The 12,530-nt window shown below is 45.1% G+C and overlaps 1 protein-coding gene across 1 annotated transcript; it reads right to left on the bottom strand.

Moving 5' to 3' along the window:
* Window positions 1-1,556: 1,556 nt before the first annotated feature.
* N4BP2L1 (NEDD4 binding protein 2-like 1) lies at window positions 1,557-3,879 on the bottom strand (the record flags this gene model as incomplete). The annotated part of the gene is made up of 3 exons (XM_010291491.1): window positions 1,557-1,633; window positions 2,800-2,888; window positions 3,755-3,879. Coding segments are annotated over 3 exons (291 nt in total), but the record flags the coding sequence as incomplete, so codon positions are not given.
* Window positions 3,880-12,530: the final 8,651 nt, after the last annotated feature.

Here is a 12,530-nt window from a genome sequence, read left to right as displayed (position 1 = left end):
CCAGCCTGTCCAGATCCCTCTGCAAGCCTTAGGGCATGCAAATCCTGCATCACTTAACATGGGGTTTTTTTGTCCAGTGGAATTAAGGTGACGGTGAGGCAGCAGGTTGCCAGCTGCAGCATCCGTCTTGCGAAGTGGGCACAAGGTGCTCCAGCAGCCAGTGCCCTATGCACGTGTGCAGCCTGTGCCTGGGAGCAGCAACCAGCACAAACTATATTGCCAGTAAAGACACAATGTGGAACCAGATTGGAAACAACCTTCAGCTGTTCTCTCAATCGCCTTGCCAAAGAGCTGCACCAAACCGAGTTTATTTGAATTATCTTACAGTGCTACTGTAAAAAGCCAACTTGTTTCAAATGATTAATAAAACAAAATACAAGTTACTGAGTAGCTTGGCCTATAATGAATGATTACTAGTAAAATTGGCCCTACAAATGTCTCCCAACTTGCGCTGGTAAAGCAAGAGCTGACACTTGCGGTTGACTGATCTAGTTGAAGATGTTCCTGCTTATTGCAGGGGGATTGGACTAGATGACCTTTAAAAGTCCCTTCCAACCAAACTATTCTATGACTGCTAAGGCTGTTGGTGTCCTCACCTGCCTTCAGCCCCAAGCCGTTGGCTGCCATCTGCCATGTCCTGCCTTACCCTGGAGCCAGGAGTGCACTGGGACATGGCCCTCTGCTATTTGTCTCTGTCACACCCAAAAAGGAGCAGTGCTACTAGATGTTTGACTAGAGTTCCTAGCTGGTACAAAAACAAATAAATCCATTTGAATGAAGTACATATACTATGTTTGACTAGAGTTCCTAGCTGGTACAAAACAAATAAATCAATTTGAATGAAGTACATATACCCTGTTTTTTTGTGATAACAAATAAGTTAGCACGTGTTAGCTTCTGGATCTAGTAGGCGGGAATGCACTTGCCACTATAACATAGTTTACAACTGGTTGGTTAAAGGTAGAAAATTGGCCTGCCTGGAGTTTTTTAGTGATATAACCATTAACCCTGCATCCTCTAGCCAAACTAACATACTTAGAGCCATATTTGGCTACCTCTGTGTCCTGCCACATTATGCAGAGTTGATATATTCATTGTATCCCTTTTGCATCTTCAGAAAGATCCTCTAGAACCCCGTTTCTTGACCACACAATATAGCATTCCACCATAGCGAGACAGTTATGGTTAGTTTTTTAAGAACAGATGTCTGAATATTGTCTGTAGCACTTAGACATGTTTTGTGCCCAAATTGAAAGAGTGCTGCTCAAAAGACAGAATGAAAAACAGGGGTCCTGCCCCAAGAAGCTTGCAGTACAAATACATGATTCAGAGTGGTTGCTTCTCCTACTGCCTGACTCACTTCAGCGCAGTCAGGCTCTTTCAGGGCTGAATTCACTGCAGACCAGATACTGAGTAATAGAAGTTTTCCATGTCAATCCTGTTGTGATTTACTAGGTCACCTTTTAGGGCATCTGAAGAGGAAGAGTGCTGAACTTTCTCAGAACACTTCAATAAAATGAGAAGCTGTCTGCTATATCAAAGAGAAAAAGATGTACCTTGTCAGTTCTTGAACATTGAACTTCCAGGGTGTATCTGGTTCTCGGAATATAACTTCGTATCTATTTTCACGTGCCTGAAGAAGTACACAAAAGTTTTAGATGTACGGCTGCTGACCTCAGGAGTAGCCAATCTGCCAGACCCCCTGAGAGTTTTACCTGGTTAAGAGATGTATCATATGTACCAGGAGCCAGGAAAAGGATGATAACCATGACTCCCATCAAGGTGCTGGTCTGAGTCCCAGCTACTTCATTTCCTTCTACATCAAAGGATTTGGGTCTCTCAGCAAAACTTGCCTCAGCATTGTCCCCCTCGGCAATGGCATCCTGGCACTTGAACTCTTTGGAAGTCACAAATGGCTCAAGAGCCACAAGTTGGCCATGCCAATCTAGCACTTCTGGGAGTGTGAGGTCAACATCTATCAGTCGTGCTACTTCCAGCTCCTCAGTTTACAAGCCTTAATTTTTTTCAAGGTAAAGCAACATATTTGTGTGTTATTAATACAATTATTGATTGCTTTGGGGTTTTGATTTGGGGGAAAGGAAGCAGGGAAATGTGCTGGCTTTTTTACATCTTGTCCACCTCTGGCCATGCTCTCTCACTTGCTTTCACCATACCCACAGGCATTCACAACTTCTGCTACTGGAGTGGCAAGTCCTGGCTTTCCAGCACCACTGTTAATTCATGCCTCTTTTATGCTGCCATATAAGCAATACTTTGACTGAAATTTCTTAACCGACAAGCCTATAACCCTAGAACAGAAGCATGAGTATAGTGTCAGCAGACAGGCCACATCATGAAACTGTACCAAAAATACTGCCATCTTTGCCAGAACTCCTGACAAGAGGTACCAATGAGTCTTCGAGAACTCTTTATGGTGTATTTTTCACAAGTCATAAACTAAAATTATAAGTCATATCTTGAGATATTTGTCAACAAATAGTTTGGGAACTGTTCAGTTCATGTCACTCCTGGGGAAGGGAATGACATCTTGATCATCAAGAAGTTAGAGGGCAAGTTCAAAGACACTTAATCTTTTCAAGTAATTTTGCCTTCACTGAGGTATATAGCTGACTAGATAAAGCAACTACACTGGCACCTTGTCCCCTGCTTTGTCACAATATCAATCCTTAACTATAATTGGAGAACTAAGGGAAAATTGATGTAATTCTTTTTAGCCATGTTAAGACCATTTCAGTCATATCACCTCTTAAATGTCATAGCTAAGCATATTTTCCCTACCATCATCACATATGGCTTCATTTCCCAAGCATGGATGTTGGTGTTATCAATAATAACCGGGCTTTTCCCATTCTTCATTGCCTTGCGTGCTGTAATGTAACACATTAAGTAAAGCTAACATGTATTAAATAACAGATTGAGCAAAGTCTTACTAGCCCCAAAGCGTCCTTCTTTGCCCATGGCTAGCACACTTGCTTCCCTTCCAGAGTTGGGTTTCTAGCTGCCACCCAAATGTGAGCAGAGGTCAGTGCCCAGCCGGTGCTCTCCTGGAGGAGGTGATGCAGCTGCTGGCTATACTCAGTAGGAAATTCTGAACCTCCCATAGAGCATGCTCAGTGGTATCACAGCAGCAGGTATGTACAACAGCTGAAAATGACTGTTATTTGCAGTCTATTTAACAGATAAGACATCTGTTATCGTGATCTCAAAGTGTTTTCCATTGCTAGAAATGAGTTCAGAGCACAACCACAAAAGCATGTTACATTTTTCTCTCTGAAGTAGAGACCTGGGTTGTTTCATATTCAAACTCATAACTAGGTTTGCAAGTTTTCCTCCTGGCTGTCGCCAGCTCCCCCCGTAACACCCCCTTCCCAGTCAGGATAGACATCGAAGAAGTGACAGTCTGAAGGATGCGGTGCCTAGAGCTGTCGCAAGCAGCTGCTGGGCTGGTGTTTGCGTGCCACCTGCTGTTACCAAGCTTCAGCAGTGCTACCTAGTAGTCACCAGTTTACTTTCTAAAATAAAATCTATCAATCACCAAAGTTTTTTCATTTATAAATTTTTCTCTTCTATGTCAGAAGAAATAAAATCCAAAGTGGTAAATGTATTCTTTTAACCAGTACCCCATGAAATTCCATGTATGACACCACTGAGATATTTTATTTTGGGGGCTAAGTTTAAAGACAGACTGCAAAGAGAAACTATTCTGCAAAACCCCTGGATCGATTTCAGTCACCTCTCTTTTGGTTCCATTTGTGTGCATCCTCTAGGAAGTCAGGCTCAAACACGTATACGCCATTTTCGATAAAGAAGTCATCAGTACTAAGAACTACAGCACTGGGATAGTCACGTTTCAGTTTTCTGGGAAAAAAAAAGAAGATGAAAGATTAGTATATGCTAACGCATGCCTTTAATAGAAAACATTAAATCAAGAGCCATATAAAGGCTCTGCAAATACGCACAGTGCTTCATTTTGAAAAATCCCAGCTTAAAGGATCTGAAAGTAATGTAATCAGTGCATGGACACATAGGAGGAAAGGAATGGAGCTTAAAAGCATGGCCTCGATTTCTTTAATTCGGCAGAGAAATCTACAATGGACTGCCAGCGAGAGACTTTAATCATATTAATAGATTCAGGGTTTTTTTCTGGGTTATCTGAGAAAGTATGACTGTAAATACAAAAAAACCCCAAACCTGCTAGTCCCAGGGAAGTTAGTCTCAAAAGACAATTTGATCATGGCAGTTTTGCCACAGAGAGATTTTTTAAGATAACTAAGAGGAATGATTTGTCATATAGTAAAGATGGTCTGTGTTATCATCAGTTTGCCTGTGCCTTTCTTTTTTGGCTACAAAGCACATAGCAGTTTTTTAAAAATTTGTAAATATCTGAGTGATTAGTCAATATTTCCTATTATTTGTCACACTTCTACATTTCTCTTCTCTTTTCACTTGTCCCTGTTGTACTTAACCCTCCTCTTGTAGAGTTGACTCATTTTTATTTATTATCAGCTTTTAAATATGTTTTATATACAAATCTGAATTGACTAGATTGGCAGCCCCATATGCAACAGATCCCTAAAACTGGACCCCTGTGGTCAGTGGCAATCCCCCTTCTCTTCACGCTGATATGTGTCCCATAGTGATGCTCATTCAGACCCAGGAGGCCCATGGAGGGTGGACACGTCTCCTGCCATAAGCTGACCAGCCTCTCAGGCAGTGAGTGGCTCTAGGAGGTGAAAGTGCTGGCTTAAGTGGTCGCTTAAATATGATGCATTCCTCTGCCAGTCCTTAGAAAGCATTAGGAAAAAAAAATCTTAATGCAGAATTGTGTTCCCTTTTGTGTGTAATCCAGACATTTGTATCCGTGGAATCATAGAATCTTTGGGTTGGAAGGGACCTTTAAAGGTCATCTAGTCCAACTCCCCTGGAATGAGCAGGGACATCTTCAACTAGAGCAGGTTGCTCAGAGCCCCGTCCAACCTGACCTGGAATGGTTCCAGGGATGGGGCATCTACCACCTCTCTGGCCAACCTGTGGTTCATTGCCCTCATTGTCAAAAATCTCTCCCTTCTATCTAGTCGAAATCTACCCTCTTTTAGTTTAAAGCCGTCACCCCTTGTCCTATGGCAACAGGCCCTGCTAAAAAGTTGGTCCCCATCTTTCTTATAAGCCCCCTTGAAGTACTAGAAGGCTGCAGGAAGTTCTCCCTGGAGACTCCTCCAGGCTGAACAACCCCAACTCGCTCAGCCTGTCCTCACAGGAGAGGTGTTGCATCCCTCGGATCATTTCCGTGGCCTCCTCTGGACCCGCTCCAACACGTCCATGTCTTTCCTGTGCTGAGGGCTCCAGAGCTGGATACAGGACTCCAGGTGGGGTCTCACCACAGCGGAGTAGAGGGGCAGAATAACTTCCCTCAACTGCTGGCCAATGCTGCTTTGGATGCAGCCCAGAATACAGTTGGCCTTCTGGGCTACAAGCACAGATTGCCAGCTCCTGTCCAGCTTTTCCTCCACCGGTACCCCCAAGTCCTTCTCGGCAGAGCTGCTCTCAGTCCATTCATCCCCCAGCCTGTATGGATACCGGGGGTTGCCCCAATCCAGGTGCAGAACCCTGCACTTGGCCTTGTTGAGCCTCACGAGGTTCACACAGGCCCATTCCTCGAGATTGTCCAGGTCCCTCTGGTTGCCATCCCATCTCTCAGGCGTGTCAACCGCACCACTCAGCTTGGTGTTGTCTGCAAACTTGCTGAGGGTGCACTCGATCCCACTGTCATTGATGAAGATATTAAACAGTACTGGTCCCAGTACAGACCCCTGAGGGACGCCACTCATCACCGATCTCCATCTGGACATTGAGCCATTGACCACTACCCTCTGGATGCGACCATCCAACCAATTCCCCATCTACCTGACAGTCCACACATCAAATCCATCTCTCTCCAATTTAGAGAGAAGGATGTTGTGGGGGACCATGTCAAAGGCCTTCAGAAGTCCATAGACTGAATTGTCTATTTGTTTCAATCAAGAGGGTGTTGGTGGGGAGGGAGTCTCTGCACAAAGTCAGGGAGAGCCCATGGCATCATCTCACTGCTGTCTGTTTCCCCAAGGCCCAGAATGTCACTGCAAAAGAAAGGCCAATCCAGAAACCTCGTGGCTCTTCAGACGTGAGTGCTGCTGCCCTGCTATGTCACACCACATGTGGTCTCCAGTCCCTGGGAGTCTTTTCAGGTTCCCTGATGGAGCGCTTCTCTCCCATCCCCATAAGCTGCAAAACAACTATTTCTCAATGGCTTATCTAATTGAGCAGGAGCAAGGGAAAAGGTGCCTCTAGGTTGTCGGCAAAAAACAGACACACAGAAAAGGCTTAATTCTCTCCTCTCACACTCTGCCCTAGCCATGTACTTACCAATTTTATTACTATATTTACTTTTTATTACTTTATTACTTTTTTAACTATTTTATTATTGTTACTGTTACTTACTTAACCAATCTGCATCCTAGCAGCAGTTCTTCACTAGGATTGCATGTTGCATTTAGCTGAATAAAGGTCAGCTTCTGACTTTGTTCCACCTCCACTCTAACTTCCATGATCTGATGATTAATTAACATTCATTTGTGGTAGCAACCAGCACAGAGAGCAGAGTCTCCCTGCTGACGGGCTGGCCAGGGCTGTCTTCACAGTGCTGGGCTGCAGCCACTAAATGATGCATCATTTAGCACCTACATGTTGTTATCTCCAAAGAGATGTTTTATTTGCATCATTACCGCTGGGTAAACAGATCTAACAAAAGTCATGTTGCAAACTGTTAGCAGACAGTCAAATTAGTTTTGCCTTAGTTTTGGGCAAAGAATTCTTACCATGAAAAGCATGGGAGCACCTAATGCTTATCTGGGTACTCTTGTGCTGATAAACTGATATATCCAGCTCAGTATAATTCAGCACCTCACCTTTCCCACTGCTTTACCCATCTGCATTGCAAGCTCTTCTCTAAGAAATGGACTCTGCTAAAATATGTCACCCCTTTAGCTACTAATATGCACATAAAATTGTACATAATAAAAGATCTCAAGATTTTTTTTCGTGCTCAATGTTTCTTTTAAAAATGTTCTCAATCAGTGCAAATTGTAAGAATTGTTTTTCTTAGCATATATCTTACTAAATTTTTAACACACGTGCAAAGTCGCATGAGAGCTTTGATATTAACCCTTTAAGCAAGCTAAATAGTACGTGATTACCTGTAAACTCTGTCTACTATCTGCGTATTGGTGGTAATTAAAGTAAATAAAACTTGTGCTTCACATGAGGCACAAAAATATGGCACAAAATGTGCTAAGAACTATGAATTACTGCTATTTTTTCTGCATTCATACCAAACAAACTCCTACTAACAGCAACATAAGAAAACATTAAGTGGGAAAAAGATGTTTTGCCTTCTGCTTATTTTGCTGTTTTTAACTTTTAGTGTTCTAAAACAACCAAACTAACACTAAAGTTTCCAGCCATTTTCTGTAATCCCCTATTGCCCATGGCGCTGACAAAAATCCCATTTCTTCTGTCCCTTATAATTTCAAGGGACACCCAAACCTTTTTATTGCATTCCTTGAGAAATAAACCTTCTACGATCTACACAGGACCACAAGTTGGTTTAGAAGACAGGTTTTACATCATTGCATCAGGCTCCTAATAACTCTGTGCAATAAAAATGCCTATATTTTAGCAAAATATACACCAGCTATGCAAAATGGGAGGCCTTGTGACCAGTGTTATTAATTAATACATTTTGAGCAGCACTGTAAAAAGAAAATTATGCACTGCCATTAAATCAGTAGGTGTAAAGCATGCGAAAGAGGAAAGGAAAAATGAAATCTCTTTGTAAGATCAAAGGATACATATGAGATATTTTTGCATTTTTAAAAAAAAGCCGCTGAACTTGAAGCGCTGCGTTGTGATAAGCAGTATCTGTCAACGGTTCAGTATTAATTTGCCTACTTGGGACATTTAATTGCACAGTGTTACAGCTCTTTATCTTGCAGTAGATACGAAATATGGTGTGCTCTGTATCTTGGTAAAGAAAAGTTTGCTGCTTTTCAAGAAAGTAGGAAGGGTGAGAAAATAAGAAGAGAAAGGGGGATGTTTCATCTGCTTCCAATAAATGTCCCCAGCCCCTTTTTTCCCCGCTTCTGCAAGGCAAAGCAGATTTCCACGCCGGGCACCGTATTTCATTAGATTGGCAAATACAGTTGGGAAAAAAAAAGTTTTCAGGTGCTTCTGCTCTCCAGCTCTTGACACAACAGCAGCAAACTTCATGTGTCCACCAGCAGGGTCTGGGCACTGATAAAGCCCCCAGAAACATGACGCTGGGCTTAGGCACAAGCTTCGCTCTCTGCTCACACCAAGCCCACCGGCAGCCCGGGTAGCAAGGATGCTTCTGAAGGACGTGGCATCTTGGCTAGTGTTGGTGCACACTCATCCGCCGTCTCACCTGGTCAGGTTTAGGATGGCTGCTGTTATTCAAAAAGGAGAATTTTTCTGTTGAAAATACGTCTGTGTTTCTGTTAGACCACAGCAGCGTTGTAACAACGGCCTCAGTGGTTTTAGTCTTCTACGCTACTCACCTGAAGATCTGCTCCCATGATTTACACAGTTTTTGAAGTCCCCTTTTTTCCTGAAAAGCATCTTCAGTGCTTTAAAACAATCATTTCAGATTTTAACTGTATTATATAGACAGCAAAGTAACTATTCAGGGTTTCAACTAGCTGGATGCATTAGAGTGCTTAGGAGAAGTCTCCATGTTCACTAATAATATCATTGGAGAGAAAAAAAATCCCTAGCTGTATTTCATAGGCTGTCATGTTTTTCCATCAGAAAATTTGAAAATAAATAAATTCCTGACATTGATGTCCGTAAGTAGACTGGAAGGAACACTTTCAGCGCTCAGACGCTAACAGAATGGTATCTCAGGCGGACCTCAGGGCCGGTAAATTCTCAAGCTACTTCCAATGCAACGGAGATCGGAACATGGATGTGCTGACCCCACCACATACCACCACTTGCTCTGGTCACTCTTCCTAACACAAAGCATTCCCGTGGCGTTTAAAAACCTTTAGTTTCAGCAGAAAATCAGAAAGATGAGATCCGGAGCGCGTGCCCAGCACTACCAGCTGCCTGCCGTGTTTTAACAACTCCTAGTGCCCCGAGGACTTCGCCCCGGCGGCAGCCTGCCAGGCGACCGCTGCGCCGTCGGCCGAGCACGTACGTGCCTTTGTGTCTCACCCGCGGGGGTTAGAGCAGCGGCTGCGTTTTGTAAAGCACCAGGCTGCGTGTCATATTTGATAAACACAGCCAGGAGAATCGCCCCAAGCGGTTTGATGCAAAGGTAAATGTTTTACGACGCGTTTGCCGCCTGGAAGCAGGAGCGGCGGAGCTCAAGTCCCTGAAGCCCCGTCAGAGCTGCCATTCTGCGGCGGCGGGGTGCGGGCAACAGCGGCGGGGCTGGCCCAGGGCCGGAGGTGCCGGGAGGAACTGGGCAACAGCAGCAGAGAGAATCGGAGAAGGTGCGGAGCACGCCAAGCCGCGATGCCTCAGTGCCAATAGCATTTTTCTCCTTCCTGTTCTGAAAGATTACTCCCTCTGTGCTTTGCAAGGGCACAAAAGAACCAACTCATTTCAAGCAATAAATCCACAGCAGTGGCTGAAAAGTTGCGTGTCCGATCATGCCCAGCCTAGTGCTTGAGCAAAACTGCTAGCTAGAGGCTGACGTGTTACCTGGGTTGTGCATCGTTGCAATATATTGTAGAAGAGCTGGAAATACAGCTTCTGTGCAGTAGAGGGTCTGTTGGGGAAGCAGGCATGAGCTTGTATGCGGCTCATTTGATTTTTTGGAGACATTTTTAGATGCTATACCTGCTACTGCACCTCAGGTAAATGTTTTTTTAGCAGTTGTCCAGGTCTGATCATGAAATCTGTACTGTGAAGTCGGGGGGAATGCATTCAGGAGGAGGGTGCTACACACGCCCAATGGAGGCTATTGGAGATGCGGCTGCCAGCTACCCCTCGTCTCCTACGCAATTCTGCTGGTGGTGATGTACGGTGAGTGGTTAGAGGGAGATGGTTGGAGTCACCTAAAATACGTGGTTCAGGGAAGCATATTCTCACCTGTGATGGAATTGGAAAGGTTTGGAGCTTGGTGGTGAGCAGACCAATGCCTCGTTCTGCCTTGACTATTCTATATATCACAGGTGGATCCTTTGCTGCCTTTACCACAAACCAAAAACCAGACCAGAACCGATCCATGCCAGTGTCGTGCTGCTCTGAGTTGGGGAAGCAACTGGGATGGGGCAATCATTTTAATGAGGATGCTGTAACTAAATCTTACAAAGCTGTGTCCAAACTGTGCTGGGTGACAATGAAAGGTCAGGGAAACAAGTCATGGATCTGAGGTTGTTCCTAGGACTGTGTGATGAACTGAAAAGGGGCTTTTCTGCTGGAGTTATCAGCAAGTTGCCAAGTGATAAGATTCACGATTCATGACTCTTCTGAGCACGGTAATGATGTACAGATTGTAACAGAAGTACTGGCTGATATGAAGAATGAATGAATGGAGGTGCGTGTGAAGGCACCAGAAGAAACAACAGAGCAAAGGGTAAACCCACAGCACACACTGACCACCAAGAACATCATTAACAACAATAAGACTGGGAAAGGTGCTCTTTACGCCCCCCCAAAGGCCAGAACTCAGCTAAGGCCCAGCACAGATGGTTTACCACTGAAAGACCCATGCTCTGAGAGCAGGAGGACGGCCAGCGGGTCACACCAGCCTCCACACACCTTCCTTCTTCCCCTTGTACCAACTGGGGAAGAGGCTGCAGCTGAAAAGACACCCAAAATGGGAAAATGACAATAATGGGCAAAAAACCCTGCCTAAGATTCATGGAAGCGCCAAGTAAGCAAAGTTCAGAGGCAAAAAGATGGCAGCACAGAAACTGCTGGCTGCAGGATGGCATAGCAGACCTGACCTAAGCCCACCCTGTCACTACCAACCCAGAGGAACCCAGAAGAGAAAGTGAGGATGGGACAGCTGAAGGATGGGACAGCTGAAGGTCCTTGTCCTCTCTGATTTTGGGCAGACTGCCTGTGCACATGCATCTTGGCGCTTGCAAGTGTTTGGCTGTGATAGTGTGAGTGAATACAATCTGAGAGAAAATTGCAAATAAATATTACTTTCCTCCTCCAGTAGGAACTTGCACTGGGCTTTGCTGCAGTAACCTTCTGCAAACATTGCTTTGCTTACCACATTGCATTTACCAACACCAAAAGGTACACAACGTGGGAACAGCCAATCTCAGAATTTTCTTGGCACAGTCCTTTCATAATCTGGGCAGAGTTAATGGAAAGGTACTAAATGCAGTTTTTAGAGCTGCCCTTTGATCCGCTGAATGGCCAAATGCAACGACACAGTTAACAGGGGCTAGCAACAGAATGAGCTCCTCAAACGTTCATCTCACAGGGGATTAAAACAGTACTTACAGCTGACTTTGTAAATATGTCATTAATAATTGACCTTGTGTTTTAACCTAAAAAAATAGGTCAGTCATTTGGACTGGCTGAGAATATTTTGTTCTTACTGTACTGTGAGAAGACCCAAACCCCTCTGAAGAAGGGCCTGCACTTAGACAACCTCTTAGGGAGAGACATGTATTTTGGGCGGCAGTAAAAACACAGCGTTTTGCCGTTGATTAAAGAACTTGGCCTTGCAGAAGGCCTGCGAGGCCGAAGGCACTGTGTGACAGGAAGGACTGGGCCAAGGAGAGGAAATGGTGTGTTAGCCCAGTGTATTGCACGGCTTCGTGCTGCCACCTCTCACAGCAGAGCCCTCCCTGTGGCAACCCGTGATCCCAGCACAGGTTCCTCACCCGAACGTGGGAACCTGAGTGAGAAGACAGCGACTGTTCCTCTTCTGATGGAGAAGGGCTGGTGCCGGGAGCTGTGAGGTCCCAGACCGCGAGATTTTGCAATACCAGTCTGCGGCTACGCTGCGTCACGCCGCCTGCGGCCCCGTCTCCTAGCACTCCCCGCGGGGTTTTTCCACCTATTTTTAATCAGCCTTGGAGCTGTCAGAGGGTGGAACGGTCCCTTCTGCCCATTCCATACACCCCTATGCTCTGACCAGGAGCGCAGGACTCAACGAAAAGAGAGGTCAGAGTTGTTGGCAGTTGTCACAGAGAGAGGATGTGCTTTACCATGTTTGTGATTAACCACAAAGGAGAAAAGCGCCGGTCTGGTGCTTTTTAGAGAAGAAACAACAACTACCTTGGCTTGGGTGATTAGCCCACCTTACTCGGAACACCCCTTTTGGTACCGCTCACTCAGAGCAACAACATACAGTCCCGCAGCGCTGCAGCCCCACCAGCCCGCGACAGGTGGGTAGCTGGAGCAACAAAGCCCTGAGCTGTTGCTGAAGGCAGCGGGGGTTTCCAAGCAAACTACGGTTCCCCCCCGAGCCCGAGAGCCCG

This window comes from Phaethon lepturus, unplaced genomic scaffold (genome assembly GCF_000687285.1).
Source record: "Phaethon lepturus isolate BGI_N335 unplaced genomic scaffold, ASM68728v1 scaffold40337, whole genome shotgun sequence".
Lineage (NCBI taxonomy): Eukaryota > Metazoa > Chordata > Aves > Phaethontiformes > Phaethontidae > Phaethon > Phaethon lepturus.
This window is presented reverse-complemented; position numbering and strand designations above follow the sequence as displayed.